This window comes from Haliotis asinina, chromosome 1, assembly GCF_037392515.1.
Source record: "Haliotis asinina isolate JCU_RB_2024 chromosome 1, JCU_Hal_asi_v2, whole genome shotgun sequence".
Classification (NCBI taxonomy): Eukaryota; Metazoa; Mollusca; class Gastropoda; order Lepetellida; family Haliotidae; genus Haliotis; species Haliotis asinina.
The window spans coordinates 31094711-31118281 of NC_090280.1; the positions used below are offsets into that span (position 1 = coordinate 31094711).

Genomic DNA, 23571 nt, shown 5'->3' on the forward strand with positions numbered 1-23571 from the left:
AACTAGACACACGGAGGGGAGCAAGCTAAAAAGACATATTTCATATCATTGGAAAGAGCTCGAGGAGATGAACACGAAATGTTCATGTGCCAGTATGTTCAAGTGTTAATAAGCTCACAAATTGGCTCTGAAAATGCATTTCTGCAGAAATGTCTGGCAGAATTATTTTCTGCAGAAATTTCCTGCGAAATGTTTTTCTGCAGAAAATTCTGGCAGAAATTTTTTCCTGCAGAAATTTCTGGCAGAATATCATGACGTTACCAATGAACAACCTTGCGACAACGTGGAGAAAACGTTGTGTGTCAGATGGGTAGCTTGTTGTGTATGAATGGAGTGTGTGAGGGAATGCTGAGTAACAATCAACGTTACAAATCACGTAGCCTAAACAATGATCAAACAGTGGCTAAAAGCAGAGAACAGAATCTGATGCAGGGACACATCGACATGTAACTAGTCTTGTTTAGTCATTTCTTACAGCCAGCACGGGTCCTAGGGAGCCTTTTCCTGACTTAAATCATCATTCAGTTTTCCTCTAACGGAAACGTGTACAGTAATCACACACCTTGTGTTGGAATTTGGGCAGGTGCGATCACTGTGGCTGAATGAGACAGGATATTTATTAAAACTACACATAATGAAACGCTGACATTCTCCTTCCAAAAATTAGCTATAATTTGCATTTTGTCATAAATCATTCACATTTTAGTTTGGCAGTTCAAGAGCATAAACTGAATGAAGATGGACCTACATGGACATTACTGGCACATTTGTATTTCTTGGCTCCAGAAAGAAAGTGACGAATTTGAATAATACTATGATCAATGTCAGGAATGTCAAACTAAGCAGAAGGAGCATATTCATTTGTATATTCATTAGGCCGGTGGCCAGACGTATACAATATGCAGGGTTAAACAAGTTAGGTTTCAAGATGTCCATATCACGCACCTGTTGACCCTTGCCTGACCCGTCCAATCACAACCCACTAAGTTACGTTCCACGGCCATGGAACAGCCTGTGATTGTATGTCTGATGAAGGTTGAAGTACAGCTAGAATATTCTCCAGAATTCATATATTATAAAGCGATGGGTGGTCGGATTCAAGATGCCCAAATTGGCCTGCTTACAAACAATTCTGAATGAAAGTAGTAATCATCTGGAAAGCCTCCTTGTCATGTGCCGTCAAGGTCACGTGATTCACGACTGTTTGAAAGTTGTTCTTCAGAACTTGGTGTGTTCACATATGTTTCTGGTGTGTCACTCAACTTCATTCACTACCAGACCTTGATGTATATTCCCGTAGTTTCACCCTCAAACAGGACATTACCTATTTTATTGCAATGAAATTTGGTGTCCCAGACGCAAATCATGAAGCTATTGAATACGGAGTGTAGGTAAAGCGCAAGATGATTAATATAGTGTCAAATATCCAGGCACAGAATAACATACAATCATGAATGAAATGAAGGAATATACGTTTTATCTCATCCCGAAGAGATCCTCAAAACGTTATTGTGATTTTGGGCCAAATGGGCCAGATGTCAGATGTCCCCCCGCCCCCTCTCTCTTTTCATTTGCTACAATCTATAATTCTTTGATTCATTCGTCCATATTCAGGATGAAGGGCATATGCCTCTACATGTAATATAACAAACTGTGACATCATGCTGAATATGTCATTTAAAAATAGATTCATGGATCATTTTCATACAGGTCGTTCACCTAAGTACATTTTTCTCATGAAGGAAGACATTTTAATTTCTACAATCTGCGCTTGCAATAAGGTATACCTTATGGAACTGAGAACCTTTCTGTTGAGCGAACTGGGGACCCCAATGTATACCAAGGATTCGTTAATCCGGACAACAGTTTTTGCAGGGTATCGGGTTTTCACTGTGTGCCAGTTTAATTATGCCATTTAATATAACAGCCGTGGATGAGGGAGTTCATCTACAGCTGGTAACGGTATCAGCTGATAAGAAAATTACAACTCTGTAAATCCAATTACATGGAGTTTATAAATACTGGCGTGAATCAATTCCACATTGCCTATACCCCATTGTGCAAGGAAGGCACAGAGCCTACCAAGGTATGATTTCCATTACTGCAACTGTTTGTTCTGGAGCGGATGAATGGGTGAATATGGTTTTACGCCGCTGATAACTCTATTCCAGGAATTCCAGAACAGAACCCGGCTCTTCAGCGCGACGTGCGAAGTGCGACGTTTGTTATGGAGGGCACGTGTACTCGGGAGTATTGCGTTTTTATGCTGAAGGTATGGGGTAGCTTATAGTTAAAGATTTCAGTCGTCTCGCAAAACCCAGGTTGGATTGTATGCAAAAATACAACGTGAGAAGCTAATTCAGGTATCCCCCGCCATGATATTGCTGGAATATTTAAAACCAACTCACTCACCAAACTTATGCTATTTATTTGAAACGCAAGAATGCAGTGGTCTTTTACGCTGGAGGCCCGGGTTCGATCCCTGCTGGAGGTACCGAGCCTCGGGTTTCCAGATAGGCATAATTCCGTAGTATCCTTGGACATGATACTTAGATCCACATTGTCTCAATTCACCCAGCTGTGCGATAGGTGCCCGTGAGGATGTACTGGCAATGTGAGAGTTTAGTTCATTGCTTACATAAGAGGCAGCACGACAGTATGATCCCCAGTGAGTTGAAAACTGATCCAAAAATACAAGTGTCCTATGACCGGGGCTAGTAATGTACCTAACGCAGTGAGCAGGCAATGTTCTTGAATATGTGTGCCGTATAAGTAGACTATTACTGTTACTTGCGGTCCATGCTTTGTCAGAATCATGTCCGTGTTTGTTGGTCTGATCAGCGTGGTTACTGGGTTCTACCCTAATCCCATCTTGGTCACGTCCCTAACAAACACACCATAGTCTCCACCATGTCCATTTCGAATTTCATCGTTACAGGTAGAGGATGAAGATCGCTGTTGTTGTGTTCTTGGTGGTGGTGGTGAGCGCTGTCGCAGAGGGAGCATCTCTCTATAATAACGACGAAGCGGTGAGTGGAGATGCTCAACGAAACATCCAAACTGATCATGTCAAGGAGACGTCGTCCTTTTATTTGTTACTGTTTACTCCTTTACTAAAACATAACTCTTACAATGAGCAGCAAAACCCGGATATAAGAGCTTCTACAAGCGTTTTCAAGAATACTCCACCACCATGTCGAATGGGTATGAGTAGCCTCCTGAAACAGTTTTGTTCATGTTGTTTTTAATGCTAAACTGGTGAGTTTGATAATGGATATTGATGTAGGATATTATTTGTCCCTAATGACTTACTACAAACACAAATCCGACTATATTTCTCATGAATACGGCCAAAAGGACATTGACTTTAAAGGATAGCCTACAGTCAGGATTGGCATTTAACTGTGAACATAAAATCAGGTCAGGGGTCAAGGTCACAAGGTTATTGACGTTTAATTGTGCCTTGCAATTGAATAACAACATTTACCTCAGACTGCGTAGAACGATGTTCAGCATGTAAAGAGCGGGACATAATGGTCATGAGTCTATATACGGCGTCAAACAAATATTGTTGAATCTCCTAATACACCTTAATTTATTTTCGGCGTTATCACTTATCCTCGATTACAGTAGCTGTGTTGTTCTCCATCCTTGTTGCCTCAGTGTGTTTCTACTGCAGATGTTCGGGGACCGACAAGCATTGTTAGAAAGCATCCTACAATTGGGTGAGCTGGTTTATACTTGCATAATCCTTTTCTAAGCACCTCATAGTTAAACAGATGGGAAATCTTCCGAACTGACTAAACGAGGTGGTTACAAAATGCAAATAAATGGCAAATGTTCATTCTGTTAACCAGTCACGCGTCTTGTGCAGACAAAGCTTTGCTTAAATCTGCAACAATTCTCACCTGAAGTGTTTGTCATTTTTCTTATAGTTGATATGGTCGAAACATCCGGGAATAGTACGTACGTATACGTTTCGTGTCATGTTTGCAATGCATGTCCTATTAACAGTGGAGGATGACATATAACCGGGTCATCCTTTTCATTTTCCTCCCTTAAAACTAATAGTTGATGACATTTGAGGAAAGCACTGTATCATCGAAGAAAGATTTAACGAATAAATCAAAATATTGCCCTTTTGCACACTGAAAAGCTTTCATTTTGCTATTGTTCAACATTGTCGAAACCATGAAATGAGCAGGTAAAAACTGAGGTATTCGTGATGAATGCAAAAATCTTCGGGCACAGTTTTGTTTTCCACGTGTAGGTAGTTTGTGAACTATAGCCGAATTAGTTCAGTTTTTCTTCAACACTCCATTCACAAAGATCTAACCCGACATGGTGCACATACCTGGTCACTACTGATTCAACAGGGTATGGGTCGGTTTGCACACAAAACGAAACATCATGCCAGGTTTTAGGGTTTTGCCCTAGCCAGACTTTGTTCAGTTTCATTTGATGATGATTACGATCACAACAAACAAACAACAGTCTCTTAATCTCCAAAGTCTGCTTGATCTACTGGATCATATTAGACATCTGTGAGCTCAGACCTGCAGGAACTGAGATGAGTTCCAGCTGAGGCATCGATCTGAGTGGCGGTCTAACTTAGATTCACCTCAGCAATGCAGATTTTAAGCTCAGCCAAATATGATATGAGCTTAATTTCGTGTCCTCAGCGGAGTTCAAGTTCTCATACATGAACCTTGGGGAGCTCCACCTGAAAACGAGCTAGGGGCAACAGCCCTGACATGAATGAGCGGAGTTCAGGTATAAAGGAGCTGACCTGTGTTACAGGTGAACTGTGGTGAGCTCCATTTAAGCTATGCATGGGCTCGTCAGAGCTCAGAGGTACCTGAACTGAGCGAACCCACAGCTCAGACATCCGGCTCACTTTCGTTCTTCAAGTTGACAAACACCTGCAACATACATGAACTGGACGAAATTGATCTCAGATGCACGTGAGCAGAGCGGAGCACTCCTTTCTAGTGTCACATATATCTGCGTACAATTACACATGCTTTTTAGTTAGCTCCAGTTATCACGTGAGAGTTTACAATTATCCATTACAACTTAAGTACATACTGACTTGAAATATTATGAGCAGAGGTAAATTCATTCAAGTAATGTATAGATGGAAGATTTCATATCGTTGACTTTTAACGTGTCTGGCGTCTTTTTTAATTTAGGGTACCAGGCTTTCTAGAGGCGCTGAGACCATAGACGCAGAAAATTAACAACGTGGAGCAAACAAAACAATACATGTCCAAGTGAGTACGTTGAAATGAGGATAAAAGTATAAATAATGCAATAACAACTTTGTTGCATAACATATGGTTAATGGAAAAAACAACGCATGCACAGAATGGAAGCATGACATATAAGGTAGGAACACAATAAGACATACACAGGATTGTTACATCCAGGGCAAGTAATACTCAAGCGAGAACATAAAAGGACATGAAAATAGCTAAAATATACGCATAGGTTAGCGCGGTTTAACCTTTAGTGCTACACGTAGTAGCTTGACATAGAGATCAAAGCACTTCAATACATACACTGGATAGTAGCTTGACATAAGAAATAAATCAGTACATGCAAAATACGGAATTGTAGCTTCACGTTTATGATAAGATTAAAACAATTCATAGATAGCTTAGTAGCTTCACGTACAGAATATGAATAAAACAAAATACAGGGTTTCTTCTTGACAGAAAAACAAGAAAAGCAATGCATGCGGTGGCAGTAGATTGGCGTTCATGGTAAAATAAAACAATTGTTACCGCTTAACACATAAAAAGATAAAGGTTAAAACAACGCATTCATTAGCTACTTACAATTTAAGAACAAAATATAGTATACAACGCTAAACAGCCTCACGTACAGAAACAAAATACTGGATACATTGGCAACATCCATTGTCGTGGAAGACTGGAGGAAAGAAATGTACACACACGTCACATGGTTGTCATCCAGGATAAGCTAAAATGGAAACTGAAACAAATACATAGGCTGGTGCTGTGGCCTTCATACCCAGTTATATTCTGACATATAAGGTCTTTGAATTCTCTACCTTACAATATGCAAGACAAAATCAACCATGCCCCTTCAAAGATGATTTCAAAGGAATCCATGCTATGCCAAACAGATTGTCTGACCAAGGTAAAAGCATACACCCATCCTGATGATCTTTATAATGTGTCTGAAACCAACAATCAAAAACCCTTAAAGTAACATGAGATAAAACTCGCGATAGTATCAATTCCTAAAAGCACAAAGCATTTAACTTTTTATATGATATGCTTATCATTCATTTCACGTTCCAGGTGTTCTTAGCAAAGACTGGCAGAAACTGATGGGTTAACTGATTGTCACCCAACAAACACATCAGTTCAGGACAACAACCACCTATTTCCTTACATTTCATTCCTCCAGCTGTTTTAACCTATTAAACCATAGTTCAGAATCGCAAATGAATCACATTCTAAACGCCCCCAAAGATTAAATTCAATCAGCGTACATTAGATATATAATATTTTGTATATCAACTTGCTACATATCGTTCGGTAATGTTTCTCCTTTGAAGTTTGCGTTTTTGAATAACATAGTCTGGAAGAATTAGTTGTTTTTTTTTCTTTCGGTTGTTTGGGTTATTTTCAGATGATGTGTTCCGGACAAACCAGGATTTACTGTTATAGAACACTATCTGTAATGGACTGTGGTTTCCTGTGGTTTTTGGAGTGCCCCATATATCAACCATATTAATAACATTAATAGTAATAGTCCGCTTATATGGCGGTCATATCCAGACATATCCCATGAAAACGGATGGATAGTTACGAAAGTGATCGTCATTTCTCATATGTGCTAACGATTGCGTCATGCCGTCCTTTACACAGGAAACATCAGAATACCGGAAATCATTGTTGGGACACTTATTGAAGTCCAGAAGTCATGGGAACAATTGTTGATTATACGACAATAGTAATAGTCCGCTTATATGGCGGTCATATCGAGGCATATCTCATGAGAAGGGATGGATGATTACGAAAGTGATCGTCATTTCTCATAAGCAAATGTGCTAACAATTGCGTTATGAGGAATGTCCTACAAAAACACAGAATCAATTAAATAAAACTCGATTCCTTTACACAGGAAACATCAGAATACCGGAAATCATTGTTGGGACACTTATTGAAGTCCAGAAGTCATGGGAACAATTGTTGATTATACGACACAGGTTTTCATTTTCACCCGACAAACATGTGCAATATATCCTCAACATTGTCACTTCCTAATGTAGAAATCTCAAGGAAACGGATTAAAGTGTAATTTGTTTTAGAATATGATTGTTATTTATATACATGTACGTGAATCAGAGAAATATATTCTTGATCTGAAGAAGAGATCACAGTGCAGTGAGTGCTTATTGTGTATCATCTGACGTGTAACATGACTAAACATATAAGTAATTCATGATTATTGGTAAATAAGGAAACAAGTACAATGAACAAAAAGGAAGTGTATCTGTACACATTTTGTTAAAGCATGACTCAACGTGAAGATTACATATTTTAACGTTCTATACTTAGATATAGATTTTTTTCCCTTATTCTCCTATCCTTCTAGTTACGTAGATTGATGTTAGTGATGTATACCATTGAATTGTCTATTCCACACTCAATTATTGACAAAACACGGTGATGTAGATTTAGAACTGCCAAGTGCAGCTTTAAACAACAACGACGACAACCACACAACAACAAACCAGAGATCAGGAAGTTGATGTTCTGACGTTTTCACGTTAAACATCTGGCGTTAATTAATATGCTGTGGTGTGGCCTAGTGGTTAGGGCGGTTAGTCGTCACGCACACGAACCAGCCCATTCCTGGTGTCTCCCGACATCATATTGATGGAATATTGCCAAAAGTGGCGAAAAACTAAACTCACTCACTCACTCATTAATAGCTATCTGCATTAACGTCAACCGCTTGTCTCAAGAAACAGAACATAATGTAGGAATTCATGCTCAGTTGATGCAATTGAACTTAACAAGTACAATGAACAAAAAGGAAGTGCATCTGTGCACATTTTGTTAAAGCATGACTCAACGTGAAGATTACACATGTTTACCTTCTATATGAAGATTAAGCCCAGTTCTGGTGTGCCCGACATCGGAGAAAAACTAAACTCACTCACTCATTAATATCTACCTGCTTTATGAAATCCTTCTTCTGAGATCATTATGCATTAACGGCAACTGCTTGTCCCAAGAAACAGAAAATAATGTAGGAATTCATGCTCACTTGATGCAATTGAACTTTTCTTTTTCTGATTGTCAGAGTTCATTTCAAATGTTCAGTCCGCATCAACATTGATTATAAAGTTGGTGGTTCGTCTTGACTGACTCCCCGTTTCACACATTCTGGTATGGTCGTATCTTCTCATAAGTGTTCGGAACGTCAGCAACTTCTCTCTGTAGGACATCGTAGTCATTCCTGTTCTCTGGTACTTCGTTCTCATCACCGACACCTACACAGATACATACAGAAAATGTGTATTGCCCCTCTGACACATATTTGGAAGAAAAATAAATTGTTATGGACACTGAGTGAGTGAATCAGTCAGTGATACTGTTATTAACATTTCAGCCTACCACAGCGGCCTTAAAAAAATCTAGCCTAAACAACAGTAATGCTATCTTATATCACCATTTAGGTATCCTCAGTAGACAGTAAGTAAGCATATACACTAACAAACACTGACCTTGTGTTGGGATTCTGACAGGAGCGATCACTGTAGCTGGTGGAGTCTGCATGCTGTAATGGTTGGGAGAGAATATAGATATTTATAGATGCTTCAAAAGAGATGCACCTACCTGGACATTGCTAACGCCTCTATCACTTACACCTGATCATTTGTATTATTGTGTCCAGCTCATGTCTACATATTGCTTACATTTAAAATCAGATGCATAAAACATAAAATTTAAAAAGGTATTTTAATAGAAACTTTTAATTTCGGAAATTTCATAACTCATTCACATGTTTCGTAGTTATGAATGGCTCAAAGCAATAATTGTTAAAGATACACCTACTCGGACATTACTCTCGCATTTGTATTTCTGGTTTTCTTGACACCTGTAAAAGTGAAAGATTTTATGAAAACCTAGAGCTACAAAAAAAAAAAGCAAAAGTACGAAGAAGTATGGCTTATGTTGACTGCCGTTTTCAAAGGTAGCCGTCATACACAGATTATAAGAAAGATTCAACATTATGTGGCTGGATGCAATGCAGTCCACACTCAGGAGGTAACCGCTAATGGCTGCTGCCTGTGCCTGCAGTTTCAAGAGCAGATGCATCCCCCGTGTATTGTATCATGATGCCACTGTGTTCAGAAACGAATGATCAGTGTGGGGTTAAACATCATCATATTCTGCTGCCTCAACTGCTATCAACTGTTCATTGGACCGAGTGTGCAGCTTATTTACCATTTTCAGGAGAGCATGTCAAAATGAGAACTTTGTAAATCTCCCATCCTGAAAGAATGATTCCATCCCTGCAGACTTTGGACTTAGTGATGGTTCATTTCTTGACGCACTCGGACTTGCAAGAAACTGTCGACATACCTATACAATCTGCTATTTCGTCCCTGAAGAGGTACGCCACACACAGACAGATGACATCCACGACCACCATTATACAGACACCTACGGCCACTCCAACACCAATCGAGGATTTCTGGTTCTGTTCTGTGATTTAAACATTGTGCATTTATTAAAATGTGTAATAAACCAATTATGTTACACTGAATGTGCAGTTTACCTCGTCTGTGTGCACAATAGCTAAGTTGCATTACGAATTTGAATTTTTATCACATTAAGTCATAAGTTCGGAAATGATAACAATTCAGGAGATGCGCTCTATTTTGTATCTCTTTAACACGGTAAAAAGGAAGAACAACTGAGTTTGTTTCAGTGCAGCGTGAAATATAATTATCAGTCCGTCGGAAGAATGATGAAATGAATTTTGAACCCACAACGGACTAAATTCCTGAGCTTTAAGTAAACTACAATAGTCAATATATCGGTACATAAACACTCTCGCGTGAAAGAACTAAAGGATAATTTTAGATATTTGGACATGAACTGGTCGCATAAACTCTTGCCCTTCAATGTGACCTTGTTGAGAGTAACGCCTTAGAAGAGTGACGTCTAAAATTCCCTTTATAGACGACACTAAAACTAAAAGTGACCGAGGGATGGGAGACTGGGTACAGTTAAATGTGCACTGTTTACACTGAACTTTTAAATTTACTTTACACCCAGAAGTTCTGTGACATGTACCGTCCTTTCATATATAGAAAGAGATGGGATACAACGGGATGAAACTTCACACACACTTCTGATGGACATTACATGGAATGACCAAGTCAGTTACTTTAGTTTTATGCCGCTCTTAACAATATTCCAGCAAAGTCTGGATAACACCAGGAATGACCTTCTTATATCGTACAGGAATAAACAGACGTTTTCTGGTCGTACTAACCGAGGACAGCTGACAGAGATAATATCTTTAATATACAACGATCAGGAAAAGCGTGGACACGACAAAAGGAAAAATGAGGGAAATACCATTTTCAGTTCTCATGTGTGTTGTCGCCTTTGATTGACATAAGTGATATGGTGACTGTCCCAGTATCACATGTGACGAAAACCGTGGCATCCATGCTATTAGTTCTGTGGTCAGGATCATGAAGTAAATTCCTTCTTAGATACACATGTAAATCTCCGTTGCTTTATTTTACATTTTGGTAACACTCACCGCGTGGGCACGTATCGGGCGGTGATGGCGTTGCTATCGGTGTTTGACCTGGAAAGGAGGTTGCAGCAGTTAGGACGTGTCCTGTTTTGTGTACTGATAACAAACATGTAAAATATGCATGTATCTGTATACCACAATAGAGAACGTATCGATGCCACAAAAGTGTATCACTTACAAAACACTATCACTGTAGACAAAGACTGAAATCTTACCAAGAACATAAACAGTCCTGTTTGCACTGAAGTCTGCACTTAAGACAGAACACCTGAACTGCCTTCCATTGTCTAGATTCGAGATTGTATGCACCAGTGTGGACGCCCCCGTATACTGACATTCTGTCGATAAAGTAGGCAGGTCGTAGGTGATGCTTTGGTCATCGGGGTACCGTGTCCAGGAGTTGAACTCGTTGTCTATATATCGCCACTCCCATGCCCATAGGTTCTGGAGGTTGTTCTCATCAAACAAGTTCCCAATCCTTCCGATACATCTGAATGAGATGAGCTGACCATCGTCATACAGGAACCTGTCGGGACTGGGGAACATCTCTATCTGCTCTGGGTAAGCTGTACGAAAGGATATGGAAATTGTATGTCAACACTGGGATCAACCGGCACAGAACACTGACAATATTACAAGTACTATTACAATATAAATGATTCACACGAGTGGAATTGATGCTATGATTTGTAATATGTGGAATTGTTTGCATAATATAGTAATATACAATTGATCTGCATGACTTGAACCTGATCAGATTGTTACACAGAACATAGACATGTACTTCTAGAAGCACATACAACACACGTGTGCAGATAAGACTTGAGAAACACAAAATAAAATAATTGAAACACGTCAAATATTTATTCTCTCTCTCTCTCTCACTCTCTCTCTCTCTCTCTCGTACAGTGCATATCCACAATCTTTTATTTGCGTGTGTGTGTGGTAACCAAATGTTTTCTGAATCAGTTTTAGTTAACATTTATTATCATTACGCACTTCTGGCTGTGATGTTGGTAGTTGCCTCATCACTTCCAGTTGTGTCAGTCGAGTATAGCGTGATGCAGTAGTATGTAGAAGCAGCATCAGCACATCTCAGATCTGTCAGGATGAACTGTATGCTGCCTGTTCCTCCACTGATAGACCCCGAGGCTGTCATCCTCTGTTGTAGACTTGTGTCCACTACTTGTACTGACGAATCAGTGTTGGTCATTCGGATTATTGCCTGCTTAGTGCCAGAAGAAGACTTCTTGCCAATCTCCATGTTAAACACTTGTGTTATCCCGGGTGCATCTTGGGTACAACTGACACTCAAATGAGATGTTGCGCTACTGCCCCCAATTGTTATTTGACTTGGCGATGTGATTAATCTTGCCCCCTTTACTGAAACACAAGGATGTGTCTTTACATCAATTCAATAAACATGTACCTTGGCTCAGTATTGTAAAAATCTGGCATGAATACATTCATATACACCCGTATATGGCTGAAATATTCCAGATGTAACGTTAAATTCTAACTCACTCACTCACTCACATCCTCAAACAAACACACGCTCACAGATACATATACAAATACACACACTGTGTCATACATATACAGACATACAGACAAGCACAAGAACGCACACACATACCGACGCCAACACACACATATTTAACACACACACGCAGAAAGATATATACATGTAGTTGAAAATGACAAAGAAGGACGCGTATTTACATCAATTCAATAATGATAATGAGTGATTATTCCACTTAGCAATCTGGAGTCTTCTGAGATTTCCGGTTGGAACTGATCCTCGTCAACCCGTAGTAAGACGCAACAAATGTCGTCCGTTTTCCACTTGCGTAGATGTCCCTGCTGTTAATCACTGGATTGTCTCTCCCAGACTGGGTTATTTACAATGTAATACGGATTTCTCCAGTGACAAACTTTGTCTACATGTTCATGGTGTGTGTTTTTTTAACTTCACAGATAATCTGTGGTTAAAATGAGTGACTCTGTATATGCTTTGAGCATCATGTTTTGAGTTCAGATCTCACGAAATGAAAATCTGGAATTTCAGAAGTAGGGTTTATAATCTTGTTTTACGTACGTTGATTCACGTGAATGAATGTTTTCACTCAGATATTACAGCAGGAATAACTCCACTACAGTCTCGGAATGTGTATACTAATACCACGCACTCCTGATGCTGGAATTTATTTGCTCTGACGAGTGTCCCGTGTTTGCATTCGTGTGTGTGCTTGCGTGTGTATGTGCGTGTGAATGTGCCTGTGTGTGACGATAGTCACGTTTATACTTACTTGCTGAGAGAAAGACCATGAAGATCAGCAGACGAAACGGATCACGTGAATACATGCTTCTATTTTAACAGGTGCGAGCAGCTGTTCCTGAAACTTGTATGTCATCATTTAGATGGGTATGGATATATTTTCAGATCAAACTTTACCCTTGACGTTTTTACAGTAACGCTTAAACAACCTATCAAACTACTGTATTTCAAAAGAATTGGTGACATAAATCAAACATGTACTACCCATTGGTGTCGAGTACAGTTCACTGACCTCAGCATACATTTCACACAAAGTAATGACATGAACAAACAATGGTCATCACTAAAATTGCTACTAGTAGAGATTAGAATTAATCTATAGTAACACCTGCTAATCGTAAGAAGTGACTAATGGGATTGGGTGGTCAGGCTCCCTGGCGTGGTTGTAACATGTCATCGTATCCCAATTGCGTAGATCGATGCTCATGATGATGCTCACTTGATTGTCTGGCCCAGGACGTATATAGGTGGGATATTGCTCAGCACGGCGTAAAACTAAACTCAGTCACATAAATTGCCGTAATCAAAACTGAACTGTTACTTGCAAGAAGCAAGCCACGACAATATTAGTATTAGCGTTATTTGACAATGCATGTCAAATTACATTGAAAACTGTGTACGAGTCACACACGATGGTATGTACATATACAAACCTAACATGTAGACAATTTATTTCATTTACCAACACGACATGAGAATGGCAATGCTTTTATTTTCAGAATTCTTGATTCAATGAACCAAACTGGGACACAACACACATACCTGTGCATGGTATCTCCCCCGCCACAAGCTGCAGGACTCACTTCCTGGTTGGGTTCACAAGCTGCTGTCTAATGGACAACCACTGGCGTGATACACAAATACGACACTCGTTCAAAGCAGTTAAGTTATGTTGACATGACATAAAACGAGACGCACTCCCGTGAAGATATACTCAGTGAACGTAAGATATACAGTGACATTGCTAAAGAAATCGGGACAGGGAAATGTAATTTAATCTACCTTGTTGAAATTGCTGACCTTCTCTTTTCTTATTATATGCTTTATATTCGTTAGACTGAAATAACTAACCTGGTGTTTGTTCATTTTCGTGTTTATCAGGCTTTAGAAATGTTGAAAGACATTCGCCATTAACCTTGCATAACAGGTTCTTCCACTTTTTCCATTTAGTAACATTTGGCAAAGCAAAGCAAATTTGTCGCGTGGAAAGGGTTATTTCACACATCGCTTAAAATAGGCCATAGCCTTTCATGAAACATGCAGGTAGTGTTGTAAGTCCCCATGATCCTAGTATTGTCATCTACCTTCAGTTGTTGGTCCATAGTCCATTCTTACATGTTTTTGTCTAAAATAGTTATCTACTTTTGAAAATACATGTTGGCTAGTTTTAACTGTTAATGTGATACTCTAGTCATTTTTCTTTCAGCCTGTCGATGACTTTTTTTTACGTGCATATATTATTTTTTGTACAATATTTCTCATCACGATATGGTGGAAATATTGCCTAGGTGACGTTACATTTTAACTCACTCACTCATTCACTCATAAAATGAAAATATATGCGTTGATCAATGGATTGCCAACTTGATACTCGATTTTTCAAAATAACAGACACTTTTGTTGATTCACGTTACTCTTATCGTATCTGAAATGACTGACTATATATTGAAGTCTGAATGCAAATAAGGCCCCGCAGTCGTATCAGACGGCAATGATATGATCGATACCTTTGAGTTGTTGCTAATAACCATAGTTTAATGTTCCCGGTAATTTAAATGCCATGTTGAAGTGCGTGTACGATGGACAGAAACTGATTAATTTGTAGAAGCACCACAGCATAAAAATGAAATCATCCAGACTAACTGTTTAAAGTGGTGTAAACATTAGACACGTCCATTCACACAATACCACACATGAGCCTGTAAAATCGTTAGACTCGGAACATGTATCACGCTTGTCGCCGAGGTCAACAACGCATACCACACTTCCGTGAGCTTTCCCTCGGTACACGTAAACAGCTCTGCTAAATAGCTCTTAAGGTATTTTGAGACTAACGGTTGAGAATAATGCTCAATACTTCCATCAGATGGGTACGGTAATTAGTTACAATTATTATTGTGTCAATCAGATTAGACAATAGTCATCAGAACATCATTCAGAATATGTAGCGGTACTTAGACTACAATGATAAGTGTATCTTCAGGTGTGTAACGGTATTTAGACTGCAATGATGAGTGCATCACTCAGATGAGTAACGATACCTAGACTATAATGAATACTGCATCATTCAGATGTGTAACGATAGTTAGACTGCTTTGATCAGTTTGTTTTAGACTACAATGATCCATGTGCAACGGTACTTAGACCACAATGATGAGCATGTCATTCAGATGTGTAACGGTACTAACGCTAAAATGATCAGTGCGTCAATGAAGTACTAAGACTACAATTATCAGTTCGTCATTCAGGTGTGTACTGAGAATATAATGATCACTGCATCATTTGGGTGTATAACGGTACTTAGACTATATTGATCCGTGCACCATTTAGATGTTTTACGATACTTACACAACAATGATCAGTGCGTCATTCATATGTGTAACGGTACTGAGACTACAATGATCAGTGAGTCATTTAGGTGTGTAACGGCACTGAGACTACAATGATATGTCCATCACTCAGATGTTTAACGGTACTTAGAATACAATGATCCGTGCGTCATTCAGATGTGTAACGGTAGTTACACTACAATGATCAGTGCGTCATGGAGATGTTTAACGGTGCTTAGACATCAATGATCAGTGCAATCATTCAGTTATGTAACGGAACTTAGATTACAATGATCACAGCATCATTCAGATATGAAACTGCACTTCGACTACAATGATCTGTGCGTAATTCAGGTGTGTAACAGTATTTAGACTACAATGATCGCGGCATCATTCAGATATGAAACTGTACGTAAACTTCGATGACGAGTGCATCACTTAGATGTATAACTGCACTTAGACTACAATGATCAGAGCGTCATTTAGCTGTGTAACCGTACTTAGACTACAATAATCAGTGCCTTATTCAGATGTGTTGCGGTCCTTACACTACAATGATCAGTGCGCCATTTACATATGTAAGGGTACTTAGAGTGCAATAATCAGTGCATCATTCAGATGTGTAACAGTACTTAGACTCCATGATCAGTGCATCATTCAGATGTGTAACGGTACTTAGAATACAATTATCAGACCGTCATTGAGATGTTTAATCATGGTATTTAGGCTACAATGATGAGTGCGTCATTCAGATGTGTAACGATACTGAGACTGCTACGACCAGTACATCATTGAGATGTCTGACGGCACTTAGACTGCAAGATCAGCGTGTCAGTCACATATATTTTGGTGGTCTGTCAATGGTTGAGTCTACTCCAAGAAAGCCAGGAATTGACACCATGATGTTCTGCCTGATCAGCGAGTATAGGACTGGCAAAGTCTAGTCAGGTCATGGAACTTCCCGATAACCAGCGCTTGCATGGAATGGTGACGTTCTTAGTGCTGTGTAACTTTACAGGTCTTTCGAGTGTTCTTGACTAACTGGTTATAAACGTGTGAAAATGGTGCTTGTTATCGTTCGTTAAGTTCATAAAACCTTCTTAGTTCGTCAACGACTGTTATCAAATAAACATTTTGCACAGTACTGAGAAGGACATTTGAATGTATGTTTGATTCAGTTCATTAGTCATCTACGTATTCATATTAAAATCATTAGTTTATTCAGTTTCCTTGTTGACTTTCTGACTTAACACGGAGGTGGTCGGATATGTTACCGATATGTAACGGTCTGGTAAATCAATAACCGTTTCATGAGACGACAGCTGTATCTGCATGTAATTTTGTTGTTTAATTTCATTCCTATAATCATGTGCATTCTAGCTGACAACATAACGACACAAGCAAGCATCTTTGTTTGCTTGTGCCTATTTTCCATGGGACCATTACGTCTCTTTGAGATCTTTTCCCCACGCACCAATGCCTTTGTATACTTTTCTTTATCTAGTCTTTATGATCTACTCTCCACTGGTTCAATCCGTTTGGTTCGTTTTCTTGATTTAATGACCTACTGTCCACAGGACCAATTCTTTGTTTAGTTTTACAGTCTTCGTGATTTATTTTCCACTGGACCAATGCCTTTGTAGTTGGGTATATCTGTGAAGCCAATTTCTAGTATCTCTCACTTTGACTGAGAGATTATTGGTGAAATATTACAAAGGAGGCGTACAACTGTAGGCTTTCACTCATCCAGGTAAGACTAGCTCCCACGTTAAGCTGTCGCACGATGACCTAAATCAAAGTTTTGAAAGAGACGCTAACACCAACTCACTCATTCACCCAACCGCTTGATCTGTCCTAACCTCAGATTTTGTTTTCCACACGACAAATAGTCAAATGACAAAAAAATAGCTAAAACAGATGTATAGATTAGCGCGGTTTAACCTTTAGTACTATCAGACAACTTCCGTACTTATACTGGATAGTAGCTTGACATAACGAATCAATCAGTATATGCAAGATATAGTGTAATAACTTCACGTTTACGATACAATTAAAACATACCGGGTTTCTGAACAAAACAATGGTCAACACTTAACATATAGAACGATAAAGGGTTAAAGCAAAGTTTTGTTGGCAGCCCTTCAACGTACAGGGTAAGAACAAAATAAAACATTGCATGCATTGGAAGCAGTCATTGTCGTGGAAGATTAGAGGAAAGAAATGTACACACACGTCATATGGTTACCATACAGGATAAGATAAATTGGAAAATGAAATAAATACACAGGTTAGTGCCGGTGCCTTCATAACGAGTTATATTCTGACATATAAGGAATCCAGACCATGCCAAACAGTTTGTTTGACCAAGGTAAAACCATGCAACGAGCCTAATAATGTTTATAATCTGTCTGAAACCAAAAATCATCGTGGTGACAAATTAACAAAAATACGTAAAATGAGATAAAACTTGCTATTATATCGATTCCTAAAACCACAAGACCATTCTACTTTTATACGATATCCTTATCATTCATTTCAAGTTCCAGGCATGACCTTTTCAAAGACTGGAAGAAACCGATGAGTTAACTGATTGCCATCCAACAAACATTTCAAATTTCAGGACGCCAGCCCGCGCGACCTATTTCCTGACATTTCATTCCTCCAATTATTTTAATCTAACTATAATTTAGAATCGCAAATGCATCATATTCTAAATGCCTCCAAAGACTAAATTCCTCATCATATACTTGCATAATGATAAGGACGCCATAATATAGAACCCATTGTATTGACCTACCTATATTAATATCATTTATTTATGAATGACTATCAAATGACGATGACACCAGATGTTTAAAGTTTCCAAGTTGCATCCTGGAACACATACATGGCCACAAACACATACAAGGGCAAGTTAATTGGCCATCTGATGAACTCACTTGTGAAAATGGTAAGATACAAAATAGGAAAGTGCATTTAACAAATTCATATAAACCCAAGGGACAAGTCAAAAGAGGGAACTGCATCTGGTAAGAGCCTAGGGCATACGTTGCATGTCAAACTAGCACTTGCCTTGAACATTATTTTTGACAGTGTGATGTCAAATTTTTAAATGTCTCATATATCTTCCATAGTAATAACAGAAATAGTAATAGTCCGCTTATATGGCGGTCATATCGAGGCATATCTCATGAAAAGGGATGGATGATTACGAAAGTGATCGTCATTTCTCATAAGCAAATGTGCTAACAATTGCGTTATGAGGAATGTCCTACAAAAACACAGAATCAATTAAATAAAACTCGATTCCTTTACACAGGAAACATCAGAATACCGGAAATCATTGTTGGGACACTTATTGAAGTCCAGAAGTCATGGGGACAATTGTTGATTATACGACAAAGGTTTTCATTTTCACCCGACAAACATGTACAATATATCCTCAATATTGTCACGTCGTAACGTAGAAATCTTAAGGAAACTGATTCAAATGTAATTTTATTTAGAATAGGATTGTTGTTTGTATATCACGTGAACGTGAATCAGAGAAATATATTCTTGATCTGAAGAAGAGATCACAGTACAGTAGGTACTGTACATCAGTACACTGTATTGTGTTTCATCTGACGTGTAACCCGGCGCAAAATTAACATGACTAAACATATACTTAATTTATGATTATTGGTAAATAAGGACATGTGCACAAGTACAATGAACAAAAAGGAAGTGCATCTGTGCACATTTTGTTAAAGCATGACTCAACATGAAGATTACACATGTTTACCTTCTATATGAAGATTAAGCCCAGTTCTGGTGTGCCCGACATCGGAGAAAAACTAAACTCACTCACTCATTAATATCTACCTGCTTTATGAAATCCTTCTTCTGAGATCATTATGCATTAACGGCAACTGCTTGTCTCAAGAAACAGAAAATAATGTAGGAATTCATGCTCAGTTGATGCAATTGAACTTTTCTTTTTCTGATTGTCAGAGTTCATTTCAAATGTTCAGTCCGCATCAACATTGATTATAAGGTTGGTGGTTCGTCTTGACTGACTCCCCGTTTCACACATTCTGGTATGGTCGTATCTTCTCATAAGTGTTTGGAACGTCAGCAACGTCTCTCTGTAGGGCATAGTAGTCATTCCTGTCAACTGGTACTTCATAATCGTCACCGACACCTACACAGATACATACAGAAAGTTTGTATTGCCCCTCTGACACATCTTTGGAAGGAAAGCAAATTATTATGGAGAGTGAGTGAGTGACAGATACTGTTAAGAACATTTCAGACTTTCACAACGGCCTCTAAAATAGCTAGTGTAAACAGCAGCAATACTCTCTTATATCACCATTTAGGTATCCTCAGTAGAAACGAGTAAGTAAGCATATACACTGACAAACACTGACCTTGTGTTGGGATTCTGACAGGAGCGATCACTGTAGCCGAGGGATTCTGCATGCTGTAATGTTTGGGAGAGAATACAGATATTAATAGATGCTTTAAAAGAGTAATTATACAGAGATGCACCTACCTGGACATCGCTAACGACTCTGTCTATCATTTACACCTGATCAATTGTCTTATTGTGTCCAGCTGATGTCCACGTATTTGTTACATTTAAAATTAGCTGCATAAAACATTAAATACATAAAAGATATTTTAATAGAAACTAGTTTTAATTTCCAAAGTTTCATAAATCATTCACATTTTACGTTTCGTAGTAATGAATGGCTCAAAGCAATAATTGTTAAAGATACACTTACTTGGACATTACTGGCACATCTGTATTTCTGGTTCTCTTCACGCCTGGAAAAGTGAAAGACTTTGTGAATACCTAGAGCTACAAAAAAAAAAGTACGAAGAAGTATGGCCTATGTTGGCTGCCGTTTACAAAGATTATAATGTTTTTATCTGTCATACACAGATTATAAGAAATATTCAACATTATGTGGCTGGATGCAATGCAGTCCACACTCAGAGGTAACCGCTAATGATCAACTGTTGAAATCATTGGACCGAGTGTGCAGCTTATTTACCATTTTCAGGAGAGCATGTCAAAATGAGAACTTTGCACATCCCCCATCCTGAAAGAATGATTCCATCCCTGCAGACGTTGGACTTAGTCGTAGTTCACTTCATGACTGTCTCTGTGTCGACCTATACAGTCTGCTATTTCGTCCCTGAAGTGGTACGCCACACACAGACAGATGACATCCACGACCACCATTATACAGACACCTACAGCCACTCCAACAGAAAGTGGGATCCAAATGCATGCTAATACCGTCAACGACATCTCATTGCTGGTGTACTAAGGTCCCTTCCATGGAATCTCCTTGACCCCTCATGTGTTCTATGGAGGATTTTATGGGGTGGAAATTGTGGCCAGAGAACAACGTGGCTGGATGTCATCCGAGGGAATCTGAATGCCAAGGTATGAACTGGTGAGACCTTCAGTACTCTCCGTTATTTGGCAATAGCCAAGAGGAGTTGGCAGCTTGTCAGCATAAGGCCCCACACTAAGTTCACGTCAACACATTGCCTTGGCCAGCACGTTCTCCAGACAGGAACCCCACTGAATATTTTTTATACCATCTTGGTCATCATCTGAGACAGCGTGTATCACCAGCAGCGAACCGACAGGAACTTGGACTTATCGAACAGAATTCCCACTGACGTCATGCGCTGACTGATGTCGTCAATGAGACGATGTCTGTTGGCGTGTATGGATGCCCAGACTGGTCACACTCGCTGTTGAGGACCCCTGTCTCATTTTGTGACATTATTCACTTTTTGTATGAACTTTCACCTGTTCATCCTTTCTTAATAATTTATGGCAAAAGTATTTTCAAATTGATTAAATTATTGGATTTTTTCTGTTTATGTAATTGCTATCGTAAATATCATGTACGTCTTATTTCTATTTTGAAATCGGTGTTAATTACTTTAAAAGTGATAACTTTCTTTCGGCCGCTAGTTTACTTGACAACAGTCATTTGAAACAGAACTACTACTTACATCCATTCCCCGACTTGCCCCAAGTCCTTACACAGTACACAAGCAGGGTGATGCAGGTGACGACGACGAGCATGGTGCAGACTGAACCGGTGATGATGATGACATTGGGGGCTGGTGAATATAAAACGTTTACATATGAAGCCCATTAATCCGAAATGTAGAGTTCAAAGTGGATTTAAAGAAAATTACGGATTATGGTGAAATATGGTTCGCCGTCACTTTGTGTTTATGCTCGTGTTCCAGCAGTAGGTATTCTAATCATCAGTATCCGGAATAAACAGGTTCCATAAAACTATGACAACCCAACGATCGAGCTAAACGGGATTCCCTTTCCAATTAAACGAGTGGGTACGGTTTTAAGCCGCTTTTAGCAATATTCCGGCAATGTCACTATGAGGCACACCAAAAATGGATTTCAAACAACGCCGCCCGAGTGATAAGAAGTGGTCCTATTTGATAATAATTATAGGTATATATAGTTTTCATTGCTGAGTTCGTACATTCACAACAGAAACATATATAATGGGCCGTCAGGGCTGTGGGTTAGCCTAGTGGTTAAGGTGTTCGCTCGTCACGCCGAAGACCCGGGTTCGATTCCCCACATGGGTACCATATGTGAAACCCATTTCTGGAGCCCACCCCCGTAATAGTGCTGGAATATTGCTAAATCGGCGTAAAGCCTAACACATTCACTAACTCATGGGTCGTCATCTTCCACCGACAATCTGTAGGGCATTCTTTTGTCATAGATATGCGGTGGTGATTCACAGTATCACCAGCCCACAATATGTTTATGCCTTTAAATTGCACAAGTTTCTTTACTGTCCATCGATCGTAAGGATTACTTCACATGCAAAATGTCATGAACACACACAAATTACTGACTAACTAATGACAACCATGGTCACTGACATATCGAGACTGTGTTTCTCTTTCCTTGGTCTTGCGGAAAGGTTGCCTGCATAAATCAGATTAGATTCAAATGTCTACTTTCCTTAATACGTTTTGGATTAATGATACATTTAGGATATAGGATATAGGATATTTATATAGCGCTCACATCCACGCACTAGTGCATGCTCAAGGCGTTGGTACTTTTCCCCTCGATCACTGGATGTCAGTCTCAACAGCACATCGTGTTTCAATCTCAACTCCCTTGGTAGTATACAACTCTTGCTGAGTTTATTGTGGCTGTCACACGGGTAAAGCGAAATCAATACGTGAATATTATTCTGATTACTTTTAATGAACCTTTTATATGAGGACATATTAATTTACAGTTTACAGCGAGAGATGGTCGTTAGCGAGTGAATAGGTAATAACATAGTTCTAAGCCGCTTTCAGCAATAATCCTGCAATATCGTGACGGGGGACGCCAGAAGTGACCTTGACATGTTCTGCTCACTTCGGGAATCGATTCCGAAGAAAATTATATTAGTAGTTCCTAGTCAAACTTCCAATATTTGCCCTCGAAACGTATGATTCACATCGTCCAATTTAGGGCCTCATCTTTATTAATTTACATCTAATGGCTACCAAGGTTACCGGTGGCAGTTTCCGTGGTGTTCCCGAACGTTGTTGAATCTGGAAATAAAAATAAAGAAAACATCGATAGTAGAATAATACTCTGACGTTGGTTTCAGTCAAGTATAATCTTTATACTTGAACTGTTAAAGCAAGACAATGACTAGTCTTCATACACGTTCGACAGGCAAAGGGCAAAATTGCGAAAATGGTAAGCTCAAATGAACTGCAGTCGGTTTCTTTCTGATGGGTGACGGACAATCATTGACGTACCAAGATCTCATCATAATTCTAACCCGGATCTTCAGAGGC

At 39.2% G+C, this 23571-nt stretch overlaps 2 protein-coding genes across 3 annotated transcripts in view; both read right to left on the reverse strand.

Annotated features, from left to right (window-relative positions):
• The window catches only part of LOC137290357 (uncharacterized), a 77549-nt gene that overhangs the window by 16933 nt on the left and 37045 nt on the right, over window positions 1-23571 (reverse strand). The window lies entirely within an intron of this gene.
• LOC137290351 (uncharacterized) lies at window positions 6500-12201 on the reverse strand. 2 transcript variants are annotated; one of them, XM_067821211.1, is made up of 7 exons: window positions 11824-12201; window positions 11040-11390; window positions 10828-10875; window positions 9633-9755; window positions 9102-9144; window positions 8771-8823; window positions 6500-8536 (listed from the first exon to the last, which is right to left on the reverse strand). In XM_067821211.1, exons 1-7 carry the CDS (start codon window positions 12086-12088, stop codon window positions 8421-8423), a joined length of 999 nt encoding a protein of 332 aa, XP_067677312.1. In that variant the 5' UTR covers window positions 12089-12201; the 3' UTR covers window positions 6500-8420. The 2 variants fall into 2 exon arrangements, with proteins under 2 accessions (XP_067677312.1, XP_067677323.1); XM_067821222.1 differs by having other exon boundaries at window positions 8186-8536; window positions 11160-11390; window positions 11824-12152.

Bases quoted from the DNA above. Each gene is read 5' to 3' on its own strand.
- LOC137290351 (XM_067821211.1), bottom strand. From the start codon at position 12,088: ATGGAGATTGGCAAGAAGTCTTCTTCTGGCACTAAGCAGGCAATAATC. The intron at 10,876-11,039 runs GTAAGATTTCAG...CCTCCTTTCCAG, and splicing joins CAGGACTGTTTATGTTCTTG to GTCAAACACCGATAGCAACG. The intron at 8,824-9,101 runs GTAGGTGTATCT...CAACCATTACAG, and splicing joins AATGCGAGAGTAATGTCCGA to CATGCAGACTCCACCAGCTA.